This window comes from Girardinichthys multiradiatus, chromosome 8 (assembly GCF_021462225.1).
Source record: "Girardinichthys multiradiatus isolate DD_20200921_A chromosome 8, DD_fGirMul_XY1, whole genome shotgun sequence".
Taxonomy (NCBI): Eukaryota; Metazoa; Chordata; class Actinopteri; order Cyprinodontiformes; family Goodeidae; genus Girardinichthys; species Girardinichthys multiradiatus.
This window is the reverse complement of record NC_061801.1, coordinates 42588010-42612910: the sequence shown is the minus strand read 5'-3', so window position 1 is coordinate 42612910 and position 24901 is coordinate 42588010. Positions and strand designations below refer to the sequence as shown.

General features: G+C 45.7%; 2 protein-coding genes across 5 annotated transcripts; both read left to right on the top strand.

Moving 5' to 3' along the window:
* Window positions 1-4021: 4021 nt before the first annotated feature.
* slc31a1 (solute carrier family 31 member 1) lies at window positions 4022-13470 on the top strand. 4 transcript variants are annotated; one of them, XM_047373353.1, is made up of 6 exons: window positions 4036-4178; window positions 7584-7627; window positions 10532-10668; window positions 10751-10823; window positions 10969-11137; window positions 12032-13470. In XM_047373353.1, exons 3-6 carry the CDS (start codon window positions 10543-10545, stop codon window positions 12231-12233), a joined length of 570 nt encoding a protein of 189 aa, XP_047229309.1. In that variant the 5' UTR covers window positions 4036-4178; window positions 7584-7627; window positions 10532-10542; the 3' UTR covers window positions 12234-13470. The 4 variants fall into 4 exon arrangements, with proteins under 4 accessions (XP_047229306.1, XP_047229308.1, XP_047229309.1 ...); XM_047373351.1 differs by having other exon boundaries at window positions 10529-10668; XM_047373350.1 differs by lacking the exon at window positions 7584-7627 and having other exon boundaries at window positions 4022-4178; window positions 10529-10668.
* Window positions 13471-17154: 3684 nt separating this feature from the next.
* slc25a46 (solute carrier family 25 member 46) lies at window positions 17155-21865 on the top strand. Its single transcript, XM_047371706.1, has 8 exons — window positions 17155-17979; window positions 18204-18246; window positions 18681-18738; window positions 18831-18908; window positions 18980-19080; window positions 19167-19223; window positions 19941-19998; window positions 20808-21865. The coding sequence occupies exons 1-8, from the start codon at window positions 17517-17519 to the stop codon at window positions 21402-21404; spliced, it is 1455 nt and encodes a 484-aa protein (XP_047227662.1). The 5' UTR covers window positions 17155-17516; the 3' UTR covers window positions 21405-21865.
* The last annotated feature ends 3036 nt before the right edge of the window (window positions 21866-24901 follow it).

The window sequence follows — 24901 nt, the reverse complement described above, 5'->3', positions numbered from 1 at the left end:
CTCTGTGTCATCAGCACAGCATCTAGAGAACGTTTCTAACATCACCACAGAATCTAGAGAACGTTTCTGTGACATCACCACAGCATCTAGAGAACGTTTCTGTGACATCATCACAGCATCTAGAGAACGTTTCTAACGTTTCCGATCAAGTGAGATACCGACACAAATCACGGGATCATCAGCAAGTCTGAAAATATCCTGTTTTTATTGTATATCTAAAATAACAACATTTAATGATTTTCAGTTAGTCTGCAGCTCCTGACTGAAGCTGCAATAATGGAGGTAATTATTCAGTCTAATTCTGTAGTTTTTCTTTAGTCTCTGCTGGATAAAAACACTGTGTAATACAACAGTGCTGTATGTTCTATAAAAGCTGCCAAGTTGCAGATTTTTTTATTGTTACCTGATAGAAAAAAACATTGCAGATAAAGAGGAATAGTCCTAAGCCTGTATGTTGGTTGCATTCTGTCTATGGCTGAGGTTGTGCTAAAGAACAGAATAAAACAGGAATAAGGTGAAATGTTTACAGCTGTGCTACGTGCAGATAGATGATGCAGAGGGCAATAAAAGCTCATTTAGAACACCGATAAGATCAGAAACCTGCTGAGACAACAGAACGTGTCCAGCATCTCCCTATTTGATGATAAAACCATGGAACATCTGACCATGAACATCTCACCTGAATGACTCGTCATCTACTCTGTCTGAAGCTCACCACTGTGGGACCTCCTCGTTCATTATTTTGTATCTAGAGAACATTTCTAACATCAGTACAGCATCTAGAGAACGTCTCTGTGTCATCACCACAGCATCTAGAGAACGTTTCTAACATCAGCACAGAATCTAGAGAATGTTTCTGTGACATCACCACAGCATCTAGAGAACGTCTCTGTGTCATCAGCACAGCATCTAGAGAACGTTTCTAACATCAGCACAGAATCTAGACAACGTTTCTGTGACATCACCACAGCATCTAGAGAACGTCTCTGTGTCATCAGCACAGCATCTAGAGAACGTTTCTAACATCAGCACAGAATCTAGAGAACGTTCCTGTGTCATCACCACAGCATCTAGAGAACATTTCTAACATCAGCACAGAATCTAGAGAACGTTCCTGTGTCATCACCACAGCATCTAGAGAACGTTTCTAACATCACCACAGAATCTAGAGAACGTTCCTCTGTCATCACCACAGCATCTAGAGAACATTTCTAACATCAGCACAGAATCTAGAGAACGTTCCTGTGTCATCACCACAGCATCTAGAGAACGTTTCTAACATCACCACAGAATCTAGAGAACGTTCCTCTGTCATCACCACAGCATCTAGAGAACATTTCTAACATCAGCACAGAATCTAGAGAACTTTCCTGTGTCATCACCACAGCATCTAGAGAACGTTTCTAGCATCACCACAGAATCTAGAGAACGTTCCTGTGTCATCACCACAGCATCTAGAGAACGTTTCTAACATCAGCACAGAATCTAGAGAATGTTCCTGTGTCATCACCACAGCATCTAGAGAACATTTCTAACATCACCACAGAATCTAGAGAACATTCCTCTGTCATCACCACAGCATCTAGAGAACGTTTCTAACATCACCACATAATCTAGAGAACGTTCCTCTGTCATCACCACAGCATCTAGAGAACGTTTCTAACATCACCACAGAATCTAGAGAACGTTCCTGTGTCATCACCACAGCATCTAGAGAACGTTTCTAACATCAGCACAGAATCTAGAGAATGTTCCTGTGTCATCACCACAGCATCTAGAGAACATTTCTAACATCACCACAGAATCTAGAGAACATTCCTCTGTCATCACCACAGCATCTAGAGAACGTTTCTAACATCACCACATAATCTAGAGAACGTTCCTCTGTCATCACCACAGCATCTAGAGAACGTTTCTAACATCACCACAGAATCTAGAGAACGTTCCTCTGTCATCACCACAGCATCTAGAGAACATTTCTAACATCACCACAGAATCTAGAGAACGTCTCTGTGTCATCACCACAGCATCTAGAGAACATTTCTGACATCAGCACAGAATCTAGAGAACGTTCCTGTGTCATCACCACAGCATCTAGAGAACATTTCTAACATCACCACAGAATCTAGAGAACGTTCCTGTGTCATCACCACAGCATCTAGAGAACGTTCCTGTGTCATCACCACAGCATCTAGAGAACGTTTCTAACATCAGCACAGAATCTAGAGAACATTCCTGTGTCATCACCACAGCATCTAGAGAACATTTCTAACATCACCACAGAATCTAGAGAACGTTCCTCTGTCATCACCACAGCATCTAGAGAACGTTTCTAACATCACCACATAATCTAGAGAACGTTCCTCTGTCATCACCACAGCATCTAGAGAACGTTTCTAACATCACCACAGAATCTAGAGAACGTTCCTCTGTCATCACCACAGCATCTAGAGAACATTTCTAACATCACCACAGAATCTAGAGAACGTCTCTGTGTCATCACCACAGCATCTAGAGAACATTTCTAACATCACCACAGAATCTAGAGAACGTTCCTCTGTCATCACCACAGCATCTAGAGAACGTTTCTAACATCACCACATAATCTAGAGAACCTTCCTCTGTCATCACCACAGCATCTAGAGAACGTTTCTAACATCACCACAGAATCTAGAGAACGTTCCTCTGTCATCACCACAGCATCTAGAGAACGTTTCTAACATCACCACATAATCTAGAGAACGTTCCTCTGTCATCACCACAGCATCTAGAGAACGTTTCTAACATCACCACATAATCTAGAGAACGTTCCTCTGTCATCACCACAGCATCTAGAGAACGTTTCTAACATCACCACATAATCTAGAGAACGTTCCTCTGTCATCACCACAGCATCTAGAGAACGTTTCTAACATCACCACAGAATCTAGAGAACGTCTCTGTGTCATCACCACACCATAATAAGCTACAATTCAACTGACTCCACAAAGATAATTAAATTAAATTACATGATATCATTTGTTACATTCTATTAAATTGAGTTTACTGAAATAGCTTAAATATAGTTTTAATTTGATCACAGGGCTGCACGGTGGTGCAGTTGGTAGCAACAAGAAGGTCCTGGGTCCGATTCCCAGCCTGGGGTCTTTCTGCATGGAGTTTGCATGTTCTCCCTGTGCATGTGTGGGTAATCTGGCTTCCTCCCACAGTCCAAAGACATGCCTGTTAGGTTAATTGGTAGCTCTAAATTGCTCTTAGGTGTATGAATGAGTGTGTGCGTGGTTGTTTGTGTGTTGCCCTGCGATGGACTGGCGACCTGTCCAGGGTGTACCCCGCCTCTCGCCCATAGACTGCTGGAGATAGGCACCAGCTCCCCTGCGACCCACTATGGAATAAGTGGTAGAAAATGACTGACTGACTGAATTTGATCACACTCACCATGCAATGTTTTAGCAGAAAGAAATTTGTATATTAATGCAGTCAAGTTTATGTTAATATTTTTTCATTCATTTAATTAAAAGTATGTGATCTCAAAGCAACATATGAATAATTTAATTATTTTAATACATTTTTAAGAACAAATTTGAAAGACTGATTTACAGTTTTTTTTTTCCCAATTCAGTTATAACCATTATGTTAGATGTAATTTTGATTCATAATTCTGTTTTTAGAAGAAAATTAGGTAATTTAAGAATGAATCTTTATGATTATTTTGATTTTAGAATCATTAGAAGAAATTAATTTAATGAGACGTTATATTATGTTGCTTGTTTTATTAAATTAAACAGAATCAAATTAATATTGCGAGATAAATTAACTTTATAGATTTATTTCTTTAAATTTTTTTTTATTTGATTTAATTTTTTATTCTGATCCACGTTAGAAGGTCATGTGATTTTTCATTAAAGAAAAGGCCGTTGACGTGGCTAAAATACAGCCCCGCCCCTTAACATGAATGTCACTTTCTGATTGGGTAACAGATTTCCCCCCATCTATAGCTCCTCCCCAGTGTGATTTTTCCTGACGTCATGACGCAGTGAACGGAAGCGGCTCCGCACTAAAGTTTAAGAAAACCTCCTTCAGGTCTTTGGTCTTTTCGTTCTTTGGACCGGCTTTAGTTGTGTGTTTGCAGGTCCGAACCCGGGAGCACTCAGCAGAAGTTCGGGAGTTGATTCCAGGTGAGTTCGCTGTTGGTTCTGGTTCAGTTTGATTATCAGTGACCTCTGCTGCTTCACGCTGGTCTGACCCTATGCAACAGAACCAGATTCCTCAGAAAAAACTCAGACTTTCTCACAGTTCTGGTTCCAGTATCCAGTATGGGTGGGGAAGATAGGAAGTTTTGACATTTCTAGAACCGGGTGTGTCTAACGTTGGGTTCGGCTCCATGTAATCCACCTGCTAGCTCTTTAAACTGTTCTGAGTTTATCCCTACTATCATGTCACAGCGTTGGCTCGGTTTTAAAGTGGGTTCTGCTCAGAGAGGAACCTCCTGACCTGGACCATTCTTCGCCGTATTACGGGCATGCACGGCTGCAACATGGTTAGTTTATTTCTGTGAATCAGACACAGAAGAAGCAAGAGAAGGAATGTGATGATCAGAGACCAGCAGAGAAGACACCTCGGCCCAGGCCTGCCTCAGAGGCCAGGGAACAAACTGCTTATTATCCAGAAACTGCTGCCAGAGGAGCAGGATGGAGAAGAGACTCATGGAGAGAAAACATAGAGGTTCAGAAGGTCTGAGGTTGTCAGCGAGGCAAAACCATGTGATGGCAACACCAGAATATGGGTTCAATCTGGTCCAGAGTCTTGCTCTGAACCCACAGAGAGGACTGATGATGATGAGATCAGTTATCAGAATGAAGAAGGACACAATCAGTGACCCAGTTACACTCACAGCACACACTAATACAGCAGTACTCTGTTACTGTGCTATAGTACGGTGTTGCAGTACAATAGTACTGGGGTTTATTACAGAAGTACTGTGGTACCGTGGTGTAGTTCATCTTCAGCTGTTTACAAGAATCCTGGTGATATTTTTTTCTGAGCTCCAGAAGTTGAAACCACTCTGAGATTATAAAATCGAACCTTTCAGAACCGTAACTCTGATTTGGACTCCCAGAACCAATTTGTTGTGAATCTCTGAAACTGTCCTATCTGCTGCAGTAGTTTAATGAGGACCAGATGGTTTGGACAGCTCTGTCCTGGGCGGCCCACTTGACTCTGTGGAGATGGTGGGTGAGAGGAAGGTGTTACCCAAGCTCACATCCATCATGGACATAACCTCTGACCCACTGCACCGGACTGTAGAGGAGCTGAGCAGCTCCTTCAGTGGCCGACTGAGACGCCCTCAGTGCAGAACGGAGCGCCACCGCAGGTCCTTCATCCCCACCGCTGTCAGACTGTTCAGTTCTACCGTATAATTTATGCAACGACCTCTGAACTTGTAAATATCTGCAATCATTGACACTTTAGCACCATAACCTCCAGTACCTAATGTACATGAGTTATTTAATTTAATTCTATTCTTACTACTTGTTTTTGCACATATACCTTGTTCTTCTTTGACTGAACATTTTCTAACTATCTGCACCCTAGTGGTGTTTTAATTAGAGCTGCTGTAACAAGTTAACTTCTCCATTGTGAGATCAATAAAGTCTATGTATTCTATTCTATTGATGTGAAATGTTGGAGGGAACCAGGACTGAATGCTGCAGATGTGACCCCACCCAGAACCACCAGATAGTTGTTTCAGAGCTGTAGCAGGACCTCAGAACCTGGACCCATGCTGTGCTCTCTGAGTGTTTGCTGTGTAGTCGGTGGCCCCTGCCCATCCTGCACAGAGTGGAGTTGGTCTGCTGTTAGAACGTCTTGTTTCCTTTCCCTCATTGTCTCTGAGTGTTTGTTGTGTTTGGCTCATAGCACCAACCTGCAGGAAGTCCAGACTCCACCTGGTTTCTCTGGAAAAATGAGGAGGTTTAAATCACAGAGCAGCTCCTGGAACCGAGGTGGATCAGATCCGACAGACGGACACTGATCTGTTCATTTCCAGAGGGATCAAAGCAGACTCAGCTTTTCCTGATCTGCACCACAACAGCATCACAGTGTTGCAGGTAAATGCATCAGTGATGCTCCTCCTGAGTGGAAGTGGAGTTTAGTCTGATGAACTACCTTAACTTGCAAAAGGCTGCAGTGCTCTCTCTGGGTGGGAGATGAGGTGCTGCCTCAAGTGGGGGACTTTAAGTTTCTCCGGGTCACAAGTGATAGAAAAAAGTGGCATGAGATTGACAGGCGGATTGGTGTAACTTCTGCAGTATTGCGTACTCTGTACCTTGGCAGTGAAGATGGAGCTGAGCTGAAAGGCAAAGCTGTTCACTCTACGTTCCTGTCCCCCCTCCATGGTCATGTTCGGTAGTGAAACGGAAAAAACACATCACAAATACAGGCCGTAGAAATGGGTTTTCTCCACTCGGAGTAGAGCTGCTGCTCCTCCACATTGAGAGGAGCCAGTTCAGGTGGTTTGGGCATCTGGTAAGGGTACCCTGCGGATGCATCCCCAGGGAGGAGTACTGGGCATGTCCAACTGGGAGGAGACCCTAATGAAGACCCAGGACACCCTGGAGAGACTATGGACCTGATCTTCAAAGATTCCAAATAAGGAGTGCTAAATAGTGCAAAAAAACAACTACACGTGGAATAAGTGCAAAGGATAACAGGTGCAAAAGTGCTGCAGACTGTCTTATTTAAATGAGAATTTTTCTTGTGCTGTTGGTCTTCACCGTGGAGTGTTTGGGAAAGCAGAGTGGCCGTAAAAGAAAGATGCTGTTTGAAGCCATGGACTTTGAAGGTAGTAATAATAATTAGTTGGCCTGGGAACAAGTTGGCTGTTGGAAGGGATATCTGGGCTTCCTGACCCGAGCTGCTGCCCTCATGACCCAAACCTTGGAACAAGCAGATGACGATGGATTTATTGGCTTTATTGAACATCAGGCTGTAGAGAAGAGTTATAAGGAAGTGTGAGCTGAGTTCAGCAGATAAACTCTGACCTGAGATCAGTGAGGACGTCACAGAGTTTAGGTTAGAGGGTTGATGCTTGGGCCACTCAGGGTGCTTGATGCTGCAGCAGTGATGCTCAGACCTGAGCCCATCAGAATCAGTGTGACATCAGAACAGAGTCTGTTTGTTGATTGATCCCCAGCTGCTGATTGATCAGATGATTGATATTGGCGCTGCTGATGCACAAACCCAGTATCGGCCCAAACCAGATTATTTGAGTTTATATTCTGAAAAGAAGGATCAGGTTCGGTTCTGACTGAACCCTAATCAGTCAGTTCCTTCTCATGGCTGCAACCTAAATCTGGTTCTGATTCTGTTTCTGTCTAAATCTGATAAGTGAGGAAATATTTGTTCCTGTAGGCTTTATTAGTTATTGATTGGTGATCAGCTGCGGCACATAGAACCTATAAACTGGTAGGAGTTCAGCCCACTGAGCTGATTGGCTGTCAGAACATCATGCTAGCCTCTGATTGGCTGAAGCAGTTTTTATTTCCTGTTTAAAGGCTCACTTGCCCCTCTCTCTCTCTCAGTTTCTTCAGTGCCTCGGTCGCCCATCTGTCTCTCTCTCCTCCAGGTAAGGCTCTGGTTCTGATCAATAATCAGAACTGACAGGAACTTCATGATCCATATTACTTTGTGAGGAGCTGCTGTCCTGTACTGTGTTTGAGTTATCAGATTTTAGAAGCGGTTCTGATTGATCAGACGGTCAGAATCCGAATCAAACTGGGTCAGCAGCCGTTCATGGTTCTTGCTCCAGATAAATTTAGGTTTTGTTTTCTCTCCCAGGAGTCTCGGTTCTGTTATCCATCTGGGATCAAGTTCCCCATGATTTTGTTCTGTGCTGCTGGAAAATTCTGGAAATTTGCTTAGATTGTTTTTCTTCCGGTTCAGGAAAAATGTTTCCGGACTTTTTTTTCTTCTTACTGTTTCTCCAACATTACTGCCAAAATTTTAAATGTGAAGTTCGTTCATTTTACAAGTTAGTCCTTTTTTGTAAATTCTTATGCATTGTCCCGGTTCTATTTGGATAATCAGAACACAAGGTCCAATTTTTAACCTTGTTTTAATAAGCCCATTAAACAGACCAACCAGATATGTGTCGCTGAATGAGGAAAATATCAGGGAAGAACTACTGCTGTAATATTAATGTTAATAATTAATAATAATATTAATAAAAATGTAAAACCAAACCACAAACAGAGTTTTAGAAAATTCATTTCTTTCATAACAATTCAACATTCAGTTTATTTCTAAATTGTATCAAAAGCTGGTCACACGGTTTATTTTATTGTTTAAAATCTCTTCATTTTCAGCAGCTCAGCTGATGCTCCTCTCCAGAAAGGTGTCACAGGTAGACACAGAGCCAGGCCAGGTGTAGCTTCTAGGAAGAGAAAAGAGAGAACATAAAGTTAGAAGCTGAAATAACAGCAATTAATGCAAAATTGGAGAGTAGTATGAGAATGTAGCGAAGAGGGTGAAAGTGGTCATTATGTCCTCCAGCAGCCTAAGCCTATAGCAGCATAACTACAGAGATAGCTCAGGATAAACTAAGCCACTCTAACTATAAGCTTTATCAAAAAGGAAAGTTTTAAGCCTAGCCTTAAAAGTAGACAGGGTGTCTGCCTCACGGACTAAAACTGGGAGCTGGTTCCACAGGAGAGGAGTCTGATAACTAAAGGATCTGCCTCCCATTCTACTTCTAGAGACTCTAGGAACCACCAGTAAACCTGCAGTCTGAGAACAAAGTGCAACCCATAAGACTTGTTGAAATGCCAAGTCAAAGCTACTACAGTCTGGACTTTTTACAAAAGAAATGAAGGTACTAAGGTTCACAAGCTGTGCTTTACTGAATCTACATTTTATATAAGATACTCGGACCCATATATTACAAGTACAGTTTTACAATTGAAATAGAGCTGGTATAACTAGGTCCAGATGCCAAAAAGCAGCAAAATGGACCTTTAACCCCCACTGAAAGTCAGAACCCAAGTTCAGTGTTGTGGTGTTTTGTCCTTTGTGGAGCATTTGAGATAAAACTTGTATCCCAGCAGTTCACGGGGAATGTTTGTCCACATCTGTCCATGTTGTTATAATAAACTGCAGAAATAAAAATCTAATCATTTGAGACTAGAAAAAATCTGGAAGTTTGGCATTAAAATGTGTAGAAACCCCGAAAAACGATTCACCAATGAGGAAAAGTCTTGATAGAATAGTCCGTGTTTTGACACTTGGAAAACATCCGACTGCAGACTTTTGTTTTTTTCTCTTCACGTCCTGAATCCCAGATGAACCCAGGTCTTCATGCATCTTACGTACCCTCCTAGGTCTTCATGCATGTGGAATCTTGAGGGTGCGAATATATATAATTCTGAGTGTGTTACACCTGTCTGTGGAGCCCATCATTGGTAAGGTAGAGTTCGAACACCTGCTGCTGTAATCTGCTGTGAGATGGAAACCGGATTTACTGGCGTTATCTGGGCTCACAGGGATTTTTAATAGTTTTAACTGGGTTCAGACCAAGTTCAGGTTCTATTCACCCTCTGTTCGGAAGCTAGGGTTAGAGTTAGAACTCTGACCAGCTTTGGACAGAACTTAAACTGTTTTTTTTTTTATCTGTTTCAGACTGGGTTTGGACTGGATTCAGATTTGTTAATGTTTTACCTGGGCTCCTGTTTGGACTTGAGTCCTGAGTTTTGGACCAGGTTCAGGCTGCAGAACAGCCTCCTGTTCTGTGTTAGTCAGAGACTCTATGCTTCAGACAGGAAGCATGCAGTAATTGTTGCCGACGGCAACCCCTGACCTTCCTGTTAATGTTAACAATGTTAGGATCTAATTGGTAGAACTCTGATTGGTCGGTTCTGTCTACTGTAGCCTCGGGGCCTGACAGCCAATCAGATTACAGCAGGACGTCTGCTCTGTGATGTCAGGCGTTACCATAGTTATGGTTCATGGGTGAGTTTATTGGCAGCTGTGATGTCATCAGCGGTCAGTCTCTGCCTGTCTTTGGACTAGCGTACATCAGTGCAGCAGGTAAGGGAGAGCAGCTGCTCAGGTGAGAGTTTACCTGCAGTCAGTAGATCTGTGGTTCTCCTTGTGGTCTGATGGTGGCAGTGGTGTGTCTGATTGCTTCACCTCTGATGTTTCTGTCCTGTTTGATTGGAGGCAGATGGTCATGGATTTGTTGGTTCTTTGTTTTTACAGAGGACCAGTAGAAGGTCCAAAGCATCAAGCTGCAGCACATTGTGTTTGAGAGAAGCTCAGTTGTCATGGCGACTAGCCAAACTAAAACCAACTGCAGAGCAGCTCTGGTTAATTACAGGCTGTATCAGACATCAGAGATCATTAGATGTGGAAACTGTCCTTCTGACAGAACTTACTGAGGAGAAGCAGGCTGCAGTACCTGACCTATGTCAGCAGGAGGCGCTGCATCTCATACGGTTTACACCTCGTTTTAATGATGGTGTTTGTTTCACAGCAGCCGTGAACCACATGGACCACAGCAACCACATGAATCACAGTGCCATGGAGACAGACCACAGCCACAGTCATCCCACTACGACCACCACCACTGGACACAACCATGGAGGAGGAGACACTGGGGGACATGGAGGCATGGTGAGTAACAAAGCAGGACGTAACGTCTTCATTTGACACGGGATCACACATGATGTCATACTGTGTTGTTCTGGTCGCCCAGGCAATGACCTTCTACTTTGGCTGCAGTGATGTGAAGCTGCTGTTTACTGGGCTGGTCATCAACACACCTGGAGGTAGGAATCACATGACTTCTTACCTTAGATAACTTGCCATGTGACTTCTTGTTTACTTTTAAAATGATTTCTGACAAACATTTTCCATTCCTATCCATTTCTCTGTGTGCTGACGTAACCCCTCCCCCTCATGTTATCCAATCAGAGATGGTTGGGGCCTGTATTGGTGTGTTCCTATTGGCTGTTCTCTACGAGGGCTTGAAGATTGGTCGGGAGATCCTGCTGCGTCGCAGTCAGGTTAACGTGCGCTACAACTCCATGCCTCTACCTGGAGCTGATGGGACGATGCTAATGGAAACACACAAGACTGTTGGGTAGGTCACCTCCCGAACACACACACACACACACACACACACACACACACACACACACACACACACACACACACACACACAAGGAAGTAAATCAGTGACATGCCTATCTTAGAAGTGGAGCCGCTGTTTTAAATGACCCTGTGATGTTTCCTGTCAGCTCAGTGATTAACAGGAACTGTTCACAGGGGGCGGAGTCCATCCTCTTTGGATCAGTGTACAGGTAACTTAGGCAGCTCTAGGTCTGGGTCTGGTTCAGGTCCTGTTCTGTGATGCTCTTATTAGGGAACCTTTAATCATTCAATTATTGATGAGCACTCACAGGTTCTGATATCTCACCACAGGAACAGAACTGGGATGGGTGGAGGGCTTCAATAGGGGCCTGTAGGGGGCGCCCTGCTTTGAATGTTGGTAACCAAACATCTCTTTCTCTGAATTGTCCTCAGGTGTTCTGATGGTGGTTACAACCTGGTTATAGTAAACAGTTATTTTAAATGTATGTTATAATACAAGTTCTGATGTCTTTAGGAGGTCCGACCTCCTGCATTAGAAGAAGGAGCTTACTGGTGATCATGCATGAGGAGGTGGAGCTTACTCCTAACCATCTATTGGTCGTAACCATTTATAGGAGGCGGAGCTTAGTTTGACCATGAATCAGAAAGTGTGGCTTTACCTCCTGATCAACCATTGTGAGGTGGAGCTTAATCCTGACGTGTGGTCTGGTGTATGTGTCGCTGCTGATGAACAGCAGCAGTAGCTGCAGCAGCTCCCTGTTTGTATTACCAGAAAGACGTCGGGGTCAAACTAACCCGCCTGTTGTCTGGTAACATTTTAATGTTTCACTTTCTCCCAAATAAAGATGTTGATGCAGGCTAACTGCTCTCCTTTCATCCTCAGGCAGAGGATGCTAAGCCCCGCCCACTTCCTGCAGACTTTCCTCCACATCATCCAGGTGGTGGTCAGCTATGTCCTGATGCTCGTCTTCATGACCTACAACGCCTACCTGTGCATCGCCGTGGCAGCTGGCGCCGGAATGGGCTACTTCCTGTTCAGCTGGCAGAAGGCGGTGGTGGTGGACATCACGGAGCACTGTCACTAACGACCGCTCTAATTAGCTTCAAGGTTATACCTCTGTAGCAATCACCATGGTAACGTCTTGTCATACTGTAGGTTAGTGATCAACCCGTGAAGATGGTGAGCCATCGTTGTTGGGTTCTCCTGCTTAAATTTCATGTCCTGCAGATGACTGAGACAGCCAATCAGAGCCCAGATCACATCAGGAGTTCCTGATATTTGTTTTTGTTTAATTTTTCCGTGCCATGAGAACCTTGAGTCTACATGGCTCTTAGTCAGCAGCCACCAATCACCAAACAGAACACGATCAATGCTTTGGTCCTTAGAGAGTGAAGATCAGGGACCTATAGGTTAGCTTCACACAGTAAAAACATTTCAGAACAGGAGAACCTCTTGAGGTATTTTACTGTAATTAGTTTTAGTTTACATTTTCACGATAAACTTTTTTGTTCTAAGAAAAAAAATTCAGTTACATTTTTATTGAAGATATTTAAAAAATCCTAAATGTCATTTATTCTAATAATTTTTCTGTAGACTCCAGCAGTCAGGGAGAACTTATCTGATCGTTGGTTTATTTGTCGCCGCCATCGGCCTTAAAGCCGCCGCCCACTGCCTTACTGTGACGACCTCCACACTCTGTGTCGTCATGGAGACGGAGATGCCTCAGTGTTGGCCTTTTAGCCAAGTAAGGATCAATTACTATGAGAGAGTTGTTGACCTGTTGACACCGGGTTGGGCCGAGCTACACGTGGACCAATGAGATTACAGGGATGGATCAGTTTCTGGGTTTCTTTGTTACTCTGACCAACATCACATTCTCTCTGATTGGCTGGTTTTTAATTGAATGCAGGGAGAGGTGGATCCAGATCAGGACATAAACGGAGGAAAACACTAAAACTGAAACAAGCTGCTGTTGTTGAACACTGTGGATCAGACAGAACCAAGCAGCTTTTACCATCTTATTCACGTCTGTCTTTAGAGATATTGATTATTTGTTTTCATCGATCGAAGCTTTCCTGATCAGAACTTCACCTGTTTGTGTTTGACCTTCTGATGACAGCAGGACCAACAGCGCCACTCATATCAGCTGTTGGAGTGAGTGAATGAGTTTAAAGTGGCCATGCAAGGTTCTGTAAGCCGGTGTCGTCTCAGTCCGATGTTTAACGTTGTGAAGGAAAACTTTTACTCTGATGCCTGAAATTAATTTAAATGTCTCAGATGCTGGAATCATAAAAACAGAATAAAGTTTATGTGGAAGCAAAGTCTATGGTTCTGTTTGTTCTGAACTCAGTGAAACCAACAGAACGGGTCGACATTACAAACCAGAAATATAAAATGAATAAAAGAACCCAAAGAGGAAAAATCATTGAATGTCTTTTAAGTTTTAAAGTCATGGCTTCAGTCCAGTCCCCACACCGGACTGGACTGTTTCCAGACCGAACACATTCCCATTCCGAACCGATTCCCAGCTCCACTTGTAGGATCGAACAGAACCAGCTACCAGTTGGTGGATGGTTTCAATCATTGTGGGAAAAAAAATCAATCAGAAAACTTAAATCTTAACCTAAAAGAAAATAAAAATATTTACACTTGAGACTGGATTTTAAAGACAGAATGAAAAGAAATGGAACAGAACCATGTTTAGCAGCAGAACTCTGAGTAGCACCACTTTAAACATTACAAATGTGTCTAAGACAGTCTACTGGCTCAAATGGCCTGGGTCAATGGTTCTCCAGGCCTCCTGAAGGTCTTCTTTAGACTTTGCTTGTTCATGCAGTTTCAGTTCGGTACTCGTACTCGTCGTCTTCCGCTTTATCCGGGACCGGGTCGCGGGGGCAGCAGACTCAGCAGAGACGCCCAGACGTCCCTCTCCCCAGACACCTCCTCCAGTTCCTCCAGGGGGAGCCCAAGGCGTTCCCAGGCCAGCCTAGAGACATAGTCCCTCCAGCGTGTCCTGGGCCGTCCTCTGGGCCTCCTCCCGGTGGGACGTGCCTGGAACACCTCCTGAAGAAGGCGTCCAGGAGGCATCCGGTATAGATGCCCGAGCCACCTCAACTGGCTCCTCTCGATGTGGAGGAGCAGCGGCTCTACTCCGAGCTCCTCACCCTATCTCTAAGGGAGTGCCCGGCCACCCTACGGAGGAAGCACATTTCAGCCGCTTGTATCCGGGATCTCGTTCTTTCGGTCATGACCCAAAGTTCATGGCCATAGGTGAGGGTAGGAACGTAGACCGACCAGTAAATCGAGAGCTTTGCTTTTCGGCTCAGCTCTCTCTTCACCACAACGGACCGGCACAGCGCCCCCATTACTGTGGCAGCCGCACCGATCCGTCTGTCAATCTACCGCTCCATTCTTCCCTCACTCGTGAACAAGACCCCGAGCCAACCGGTAGTCCTTCTCCATGGTAGGCTGAAATGATAGTCAGAGACCTCTCCCCAACCCGAAGGCACAGGGATACGACCCTCTCATCCACTGGGGTAAACCCCAACACGAGACTGCTGAGCTGGGGGACTACAAGCAAACCCATCCCAGCCCGCCGCCTCTCCCCGTGGGCCACTCCAGAGTAGAAGAGAGTCCAGGCCCTCTCAAGGAGATGGGTTCCAGAGCCCACGCCGTGCGTGGAGGCGAGCCCAACTATTTCTAGTCGATATCTCTCGACCTCCCGCACAAGCTCAGGCTCATTGCCCCCCAGCGAGGTGACATTCCACGTCCCTAGAGCCAGCCTAAGCATCCGGGGATCGGTCTGCCAAGGTCTCCACCTTCGTCCGCCACCCAATCCTCTTTGCACCGGTCCCTCACGGTTCCCCCTGCAGGTGGTGGGCCCACTGGGGGATGGTCTCGCGTCTCTCGTTCGGGCTTGGCCCAGCCGGGTCCCGCGAGGAGCAACCCGGCCACCAGGTGCTCTCCGACGAGTCCCGACCCCAGGCCTGGCTCCAGGGTGGGACCTTGGCTCTGCCATACCGGGCGACGTCACGTGACTCGATTTAGTAGTCGTCATGAGGGATTCTTGAACCACTCTTTGTCTGACCCATCACCTACAGGTCCTTCTCAAAATATTAGCATATTGTGATAAAGTTCATTATTTTCCATAATGTCATGATGAAAATTTAACATTCATATATTTTAGATTCATTGCACACTAACTGAAATATTTCAGGTCTTTTATTGTCTTAATACGGATGATTTTGGCATACAGCTCATGAAAACCCAAAATTCATATCTCACAAAATTAGCATATTTCATCCGACCAATAAAAGAAAAGTGTTTTTAATACAAAAAACGGCATTGACCCTGCCCTTGATAAAACACAGTGGACCAACACCAGCAGCTGACACGGCACCCCAGACCATCACTGACTGTGGGTACTTGACACTGGACTTCTGGCATTTTGGCATTTCCTTCTCCCCAGTCTTCCTCCAGACTCTGGCACCTTGATTTCTGAATGACATGCAGAATTTGCTTTCATCCGAAAAAAGTACTTTGGACCACTGAGCAACAGTCCAGTGCTGCTTCTCTGTAGCCCAGGTCAGGCGCTTCTGCTGCTGTTTCTGGTTCAAAAGTGGCTTGACCTGGGGAATGCGGCACCTGTAGCCCATTTCCTGCACACGCCTGTGCACGGTGGCTCTGGATGTTTCTACTCCAGACTCAGTCCACTGCTTCCGCAGGTCCCCCAAGGTCTGGAATCGGACCTTCTCCACAATCTTCCTCAGGGTCCGATCACCTCTTCTCGTTGTGCAGCGTTTTCTGCCACACTTTTTCCTTCCCACAGACTTCCCACTGAGGTGCCTTGATACAGCACTCTGGGAACAGCCTATTCGTTCAGAAATGTCTTTCTGTGTCTTACCCTCTTGCTTGAGGGTGTCAATAGTGGCCTTCTGGACAGCAGTCAGGTCGGCAGTCTTACCCATGATTGGGGTTTTGAGTGATGAACCAGGCTGGGAGTTTTAAAGGCCTCAGGAATCTTTTGCAGGTGTTTAGAGTTAACTCGTTGATTCAGATGATTAGGTTCATAGCTCGTTTAGAGACCCTTTTAATGATATGCTAATTTTGTGAGATAGGAATTTTGGGTTTTCATGAGCTGTATGCCAAAATCATCTGTATTAAGACAATAAAATACCTGAAATATTTCAGTTAGTGTGCAATGAATCTAAAATATATGAATGTTACATTTTCATCATGACATTATGGAAAATAATTAACTTTATCACAATATGCTAATATTTTGAGAAGGACCTGTAGAGCCTGTTTGCCATGGGAGACCCTACCAGGGGCATTTAAGCCCCAGAGAACATAGCCTCTAGGATCATTCGGAGGGCTTTTTGGTCCCAGAAACGCCTCACAGATAGCAAGTTGGTTCATTGGATGAGTCTGTGAAGAAAGCCAGGCAGGAACCTTCAGGACACAGTAGATGATCAGCTGAAGGATGGTGGACCTCTCAGATCTTGATGATAAACTGTAAACAGATTTTTCTTTGCAGATGTTGCTGCAGCTCTGACTGCTTTCGCTGAACTTGGTCTTGAACCTGATTGGATAGTTTAAAACAATGGAGCAGTGAGTGACATCAGGTCTGGACCTGCAGCTGTGACAGTAGGAACAGATCAAACACAACCAGAGGCCCATCGTGGTGGTTAGATCAGCAGGTTCTGTGAGGGCCATCAGGAGGTCAGCGTGGTCCCTCAGAACTGTTTCAGTTCTTTCCTCTGTTCCCTCAAGATATGTGGTTTAAGGTTGAGCGGGAGAGATTCCTTCAGTTGGAACAAACCCATCAGAACAATGAGTTTTCCATATCTGATCATGTTCCAACCAGAACCTTCAGTGTGTATTCTGGGTTTTATGTGACAGACCAACATAAAACAGCAAGAAAACTCTGAAAAGTGTGCTGTGTGTTTGTATTCACCCCGTTTACTCTAATACACCTAAATACAATCCAATGAAAAACCAAAAGACCTGCATTTCAATGTGGTTCTACTGAGTACTGACTCAGAGGGGCGGGTTACTCGTGGACACCACACTTTTTATCTTTGTAAATAATGGTGAAAACCATGAATCATTTTCCATCCACTTCACAGTTCTGATCTACTTTGTGCAGAATAATCCGATCATAAAATAGTAATTAGAAACATCAGAACATGCCCAGCAGGAGGGACTGGGACAGTTTGGGTTTTACTGAGCTGGGTTTCTACATGAGCCCAGGAACAGAGACCTATCTTAACAGAACAGCAACTGAGCTCAAGTCTGAACTCAACAGAACCCAAGAGTTCATCAGAACCGATTAAATTACTCTGCCTGACAGCAGGGGGCAGCACTCATGCCTCAGTCCTCCAGCTGCCGGAAGCACAACACCAGAGTGTTTCCGGGCGTAGCTGTGTGTTTTGTTGCGGCCAGATCGGTTCGATCTATCGGGTCCTTCAGGTTCTGTTTCACTTCGGGTCTTGATACACCACCGATATTTCGTCCTGCTCCATGCCCGCCTCTGCTCTCTGATCTGCGGCTCTCTCTCGGTCCTCTCCTCCTCATGGCCTCCAGAAGGCCAGATAGCTTCGACGGGTTCGGGTTCCGTAGCCGCGACGACCCGTACGGAGCCGGATACACGACCCGGAGCTCCGGGGGCGCTGGGGACTTGCAGCATCACCACTGGGTCACCACGCCGCCAGACATCCCGGGTAGCCGGAACCTGCACCCTGGAGAGCGGACACCGCTGTTCGAGGAGGCCCAGCAAAGAGAACCCGGAGCCGGCTGGGAGGTTCCGCAGGCCGCGGGGGTTCCTCCAGGTAGGCTGCTGTGTGGAATAAATGGGTCCTTGAACGCAGCATGAGTGACATAAACTGCAGGATTTCTGTCACCATGTTTGGGAGAGGTCAGGTTGCCAGGGTAACCGGGGTTCTGCACCATCTGATCAGGTCCATTAAAGCTTCAGATTGTTGCTGTTTTTGAGTATTGGTCATGAATGCAGCTCTGATATCATGGCGTCACAACGAGTTTCTTTCTATTTCAGAACAGCTGAGCAGATTCGCCGGGTTCGGGATCGGACTGGTCAGGTCAGACATGTTCTGGTTTCATTAACTGGTTTGTTTTTTATTCAGAGAGAGAGAGAAAGTCCTGTCAGTAGAACAGCTCAGGTGATCCGTATTGATGTTCTGTAGCTCCAGGATTCAAATGTCAGAACAAAGTCATACATTTGAGTTTCATCTGCTTTACAAATATTGGCGTCAGCTAATCAATGACCTTTGACACAGGTAGTCCTGCCTTCATGGACCCTGATCTCTCAAACCTTCTGACCTGAACAGAACCTGATTCTGGTCCAGATAAAAGCTCCAAAGGAAAAGAATTAACCGATTAATCAGGAACGTTAATGATCAGTGTTAAATCTGCCCTGTGTGTACACTGTCCTCTGAGCCTGTCAGACAAGGCTGAGGGAAGAGACACCCTAAGGACAGAAAAGGTGACTAATTAATCTGATTTTGTTGTTCAGTCTGTTCACGGAGAACGTCCTCGCTCACCCCTGCATCGTCTTTCGCAGACAGTGTCAGGTATCACCAATAAATCATCAAGACATGCAGCTCTGCTTTGGTACACATGTTGTCAGTGCTCATGCTAATCTCTGATTGGCTGTCTGTCTCAGGTGAACTTCCACGCCCGCTGTTATCACCTGACTCCGTTCAGCGCTGTCAGCGTCATGTATGCCATCACCAAGGCCCAGGTAAGCAATAACCTGAGCGATTGATAAGGTTTCAGCTCAATCAGAATCAGATCAATTCTCTGTTGTTGCAGGGAGGAAAGGCTCTGTGGAAGGGGATGGGCAGCACCTTCATCGTTCACGGCATCACTCTGGGTGCTGAGGGCATCATCAGTGAATTCACACCATTACCACGGTAACCACACAGTTATCAGTGAAGTCTTCCTGTTGTGCATCTGTGGTACTTTTCCTGTGCTACTACAGCCCTGTGTGTTCCTGCAGGGAGCTTCCTCACAGCTGGAGCTGGAAACAACTGGCAGGACATTTACTCCTCAAAGGGTTAGTTCTCCTGCTTCACATCATGATGGTCTTGTTTCAGAACTTCTTTTATGGTTCAGATTGGAGCCAACCCAGTTCCAGTGCTTAACTGGTGCTAGAGCTTCCTCAGCACCAGTTCTTGATGTTTCCACTAACACAAACTCTGACCTCCAAGCCTGAGCTCCAGCTGGCTGTTGGAACAGAGGAAAAAAACGCTTTCTTCTGGAGCTGCAGGCGGGTCTCCAGCAGCCAATCAAAATGCTGTAAGCACCATACTTAAAACTCTGCAGTTTTAGTTTAAACGGTCAAAATGAAAAAAGGTGAAAACAATAAAAATACAGCAGTTCAATGATAATACTATAGTATAGTACTGTAATAATGGATTAGCATCAGAATAACACATGCTGGCTGTCTCTCATCTTCCCACATTTTATTTTAAAACCACCCATCATGGAGTTTTATTGGTCAACGTTTGGCTCCAAGCTGGTGTCTTACCTGGCTTGGTTCTTTAACCCTTTTAGATTGGCACCAGGTGCTGTAAATAAGTCTGTCTCTAGATGTTAGCGGTACCCATGAAGCTCCAGCACCGGTTAAGAACTGGAAACTATTTGGTGAAAGAAGCCCTATTTGTCACGTCTGTTTGCTCTCAGCTAATTTTACCCTGACCTCAGATCAGTTTCAATCACCCAACGCCATCCTTGTCTGTTCTCGCTGACCGTCACTGTCTCTCTCCTGCAGGTTAACAGCTGTGGTGGCTCTTCCTTTTTACTGCGCCAGCCTCATTGAGACTGTCCAGGTGACTGATTGTTTATTGTTGTCTGATTAAATAACCTACAGATGACTATGTTGATGTCCTGTTGGACCATACAACCCAGCAGATTACCTGTGTGCTGCAGCTGTGCTCATAAGGAAGGAGTTCTGAGAAAACTGTGGACTTAGCCTAACGGTTGAACTAGCAGACCTTCCAGGTCCCTCCCTCTGGCTCTCTGCTGTGCTACAGCCTTCCCTCCACGGAGGAGCAGGGTGGCCCACCAGTGACGGCGGACTAACAGCTATTGTACTTTCACTGATAGAGACGAAACATTAACGATATGCTTTACGTGGACTATGGGCTGCCCATACTTTCACTACAAACCAGGTCCACAGTACATTGGCACAACTGCAGGACATTGGATATCTTGAACGACGGTACGCGCTTTGTGGGGGAGGGGTGAGGGCAGCGCGTACACGAGCGTGATTGACAATGCTAAGACATTCCTCCTGGTTCTGATTGGGTGGTTTTGACTGGGAGTGGTGTGTTTCTGCACATGGCTCTAGGACCACTAGGAGGAGCCAGAGGCGTTTGACTTTTTCACAGATAACCTTAAATTCTACTGTCATGACATAGTGACCGTTTTAATAGATATGTAAAACATATTTTTTTACAAAAGTTATCTACTGCAGCTTTAAAATCCTTTCATGTTATTAGATGTAGCAGGTCATTAAGTTCCTCTGCATGGTGATCGGATGTAGCCGGTCCTAAGCGTCTTCTGTGATGGGAGGTCGCAGGTCTTCAACATCCTCTCAGAAGAGCTACTTTTGACCACTTGTCCTATGTGTCCTCAGAGCGAAATCGTTCAGGATGAGTCCTCCTCCGGGCTGCTGGACTGTATCCGTGAGGGTCTGACTCGGCTCCTCGGTGTGGGTGCTCCTCACAGCCGCCGTCTGCTTCCTCTCAGCTGTCTGCTGCTTCCTGTGGCACTGCATGCCATCTTGCGCTATGCTGTCGCAGCCTCCGTCCAGCGGGTGGCACTCTGGCTGCACCAGCACAGCAGGAAGCACCGGGTGGACCCCTCCAACCCCCTTGACGCTTACTTTCCTGAGCTGGCGGCAGCGTGGGTGGGGTCTCTGGTGGCTGACGTGGTTCTGTTTCCTCTGGAGACGGCGCTGCACCGCCTCAGCCTGCAAGGCACGCGCACCATCATCGATGCCACAGATGGAGTGGTGGGAGCAGGAAGTGGTGGCAGCCCGCTGGTCCTTCCTGTCAACACGCAGTACGATGGCTTCTCCGACTGCCTGCACTCCATCCGCCGCAAAGAGGGCGGGGCCGGCTTCTATCGAGGCTTTGGGGCTCTGGTGACGCAGTACACGCTGCACGGGGTGCTGCTCGCCGCTGCCAGGACGGTGCTCAGGGTGATGCTGCTGGATGCCAAGGTTTGCTGAGGCGTTACCGTGGAGATGGCGTCACTATGGTGACAAGATGTTTGTTAGGTGATAATTGGTTGATAATCTGCACACTGGAGGTGATCGTCTGACATCATTTCAAACCGAATGACCTTTCCACATGCCCTCCTGATAGCACTTCCTGCCAACCCATGATGTCATATGTTGCCATGGAAAATCTCTGTTAATTTGAACTGATCCTATTGGTTGCCTGCAGCTGCTGTAAAACAGCTGCAAACATAAAAAGTTATGGAAACAAATCTGAAGACATAAAGCATAAACCCGACTCTCCACCCGAGCTGCAGATTTCTGTGTATAAAACTGTAAAGGAAAACATTCGGTGTGAAAATGTAGATTCAGAATAAATTATTTGTGAATTGTTAATAAATAAATACAGAATTTTCTGAATAAATGTCCAGAATGATTTGAAATAATAAAATTAAATTGTTGTTAGATGTTTACTGAAGAAATGATCTCTTCTTCTGCCACACATTTAGAGAAGTGAGAGGATTCTGAATATTTATCAAATTAAGATTATTTCATATAATACATACTACATATTTATTATTATTTGCCCTTAGATTTAAGTAAAATAAACCAAATTCTAACTCTACATACTGCTCATGAGGAAGAAATTCACTTTCCAAAGGTTTTCCAAGATTAATTTTTAAACCTGGTTTGTAAACCCAGTTGATTTAGTCTCCCTGGAGTTTAAATAAAGAGCTTCGCAGCTCATTTTGGAGTTTTAATCCCTACCAGCAGTTGGAGAGGAACACAGTTTGGTTTCTGTTTGAACCAACTGAAGGTTGCACTGTGCTATGAAGGCAGCTGACCTATCTGGCCCAGGTTGTTGGATGTTTGGATGGTTCCACTCTTTGGATCGTTGCAGAACTGAACTGGACAAGAACAACAAACATTCTTAAAGAAAGTCCCAGAGGGATGCTGAGCACTTCAGAAATGTGGAGGAAAAACAAATTGGTTCAAACATGAATGTAAAAAAAAAAAACCAACTTCAACAGAACCTGGTTGGACTGGGAAGGAGACGTCGCGAGCCTCATCAGCCAATCAGAAGAAGACATCAGATGGCTACAAACGACGTCTGATTCTGTTATTTTTCTGCTGTATTTTTGAAGTCTGCAGCCTGGTGTTAAAAATGTCATCATTACACTTCAGGGTTTAACATCTTTTACTATTTCAGGTTGTAAAAATCTGTTTCTAAGAACTTTCCTGATAGCAGATGTTTATGCTTGTGGTTCGGATGGACCCAGCGAGGCATAGACCACATCCTGCTTCACCTTTAACCCACCGATACAATGTTGGTTCTGTACTGTAACACAGGTTCTGTGACTATATGTATAAGCTCTAAGCCTCACTGGTTCCTGAATGGCTGAAGAAAAACACCACCTGGTCTGAGAGCAACTTCTACAGACCAGGTGAGGAGCAGGTGGGCGTGGATTAAAGTCTTCAGTTCTGGAGGAACCCACCAGCGATGGCCTCAAAGCCCTGCGCTTATACTCGTAGAATCTGGGGTTACACTACAGAACCAATGGTTCCGTTGCAGCTTCCACCCCTGCCATGTGCCTAGGTGCCCTCAGGCAAGGCACTTAACCCAACGATGCTTTTCCGTGTGTGACTGTTTGAGTGTGGCTCTGGTGTAGAAGCCCTTTAATGGGTCAGTTTGATCTGTCTGTTTACCACTCAGATTCAGGACACCATCATGGTTGGATAGGAGGTTCTGGTCAGAGTCCAGCAGAGATGGATGGAGGTGGTGAACCAGCAGGGGGCGGTACTGCTCTGTTAACCCATCAGCAGCCTTTTGCCCCAGTAAAATATTAAATATGTTCAGAAGCTGCCTATAATAAAATGCTCACAGTGGTCCTACTCTACTGGAAAAGTGGGGAAGTAGGTTCTTGGGTTTTCAAGGTCGGGGTTTCCGGATTAGTATGGAAAAAAAAATGTCACCATGTTCTGAAAAACAAAAATGTTTTCGCTTTTTTTCACAGTGTTTTTCAATAAAACTAAATGAATCGGGTCTTGTTCAGAACAGAACAGAGCAGGAGGAACTAAATTCTGATTACATCACAGCCCGGTTTAACCCATTCTACTAACAATGATAAACTGTTCAGTTCATAAACAACAAATGACATCTCAAGACACATTACAGAAAACGTCAGTTCAGTTCAATCATCCAGACAGATTCCAAGTCGGGTCCTTCCACTCCAGCTGATCCCAACCCTGCAGTCTGGTTCCGTTCATGATCCAAGATGGCGCCACGGATGGTTGGCTCGGTACCTCGCTCACTGGTTTGTGTGTCTTTCTGTTGTTTCCACTTAAATAAATAGAAATTCATTCATTCATCTTCTATACCGCTTCTTCCATAGTGGGTCACAGGGGAGCTGGTGTCTATCTCCAGCAGTCTATGGGCGAGAGGCGGGGTTCACCCTGGACGGGTCGCAGTCCATCGCAGGGCAACACAGACACACACGACAAACAACCAGCACACACTCATTTGCACCTAAGACCTAACAGTCATGTTTTTGGACTGTGGGATGAAGTCGGAGTACCCGGAGAGAACCCCCGCATGCACAGGGAGAACATGCAGAAAGACCCTAGGCCGGGAGTCCAACCCGGGACCAATAACATCTTTGATTTCATTTATTTCTTAAGCTCCATATGTTTAAGTGAGCTGTTTTTAACCCTTTCTTCTGAAGTTTCCTTAAATTCATCGTATTGAAACAATATTTTTAGTAATTACGATTTTAGAGCCCCTCCTTGAACCGTCACCTTAACGTGGTGGAGGGGTTTGGGTGCTCAAATGTTCCTAGAGGCTATGTTGTCTGGGGCCTAAATGCCCCTGGTAGGGTCTCCCATGGCAAACAAGCTCTAGGTGACGGGTCAGACAAAGAGTGGTTCAAGAAACCCTCATGAAGAAAAAAATATCGAGGCACGTGACGTCGCCCAGCACGGCGGAGCCGGGGTCCCACCCTAGAGCCAGGCCTGGGGTCGGAACTCGTCGGAGAGCACCTGGTGGCCGGGTTGCTCCTCGCGGGATCCGACCGGGCCAAGCCCGAATGAGAGACGCGAGGCCATCCCCCAGTGGGCCCACCACCTGCAGGGGGAACTGTGAGGGACCGGTGCAAAGAGGATTGGGTGGCGGACGAAGGTGGAGACCTCAGTGGCCCGATCCCCGGATGCTTAGGCTGGCTCTAGGGACGTGGAATGTCACCTCGCTGGGGGGGAAGGAGCCTGAGCTTGTGCGGGAGGTCGAGAGATATCGACTAGAAATAGTCGGACTCGCCTCCACGCACAGCGTGGGCTCTGGAACCCATCTCCTTGAGAGGGGTTGGACTCTGTTCTACTCTGGAGTGGCCCACGGGGAGAGGCGGCGGGCTGGGATGGGTTTGCTTGTAGTCCCCCAGCTCAGCAGTCTCGTGTTGGGGTTTACCCCAGTGGATGAGAGGGTCGTATCCCTGTGCCTTCGGGTTGGGGAGAGGTCT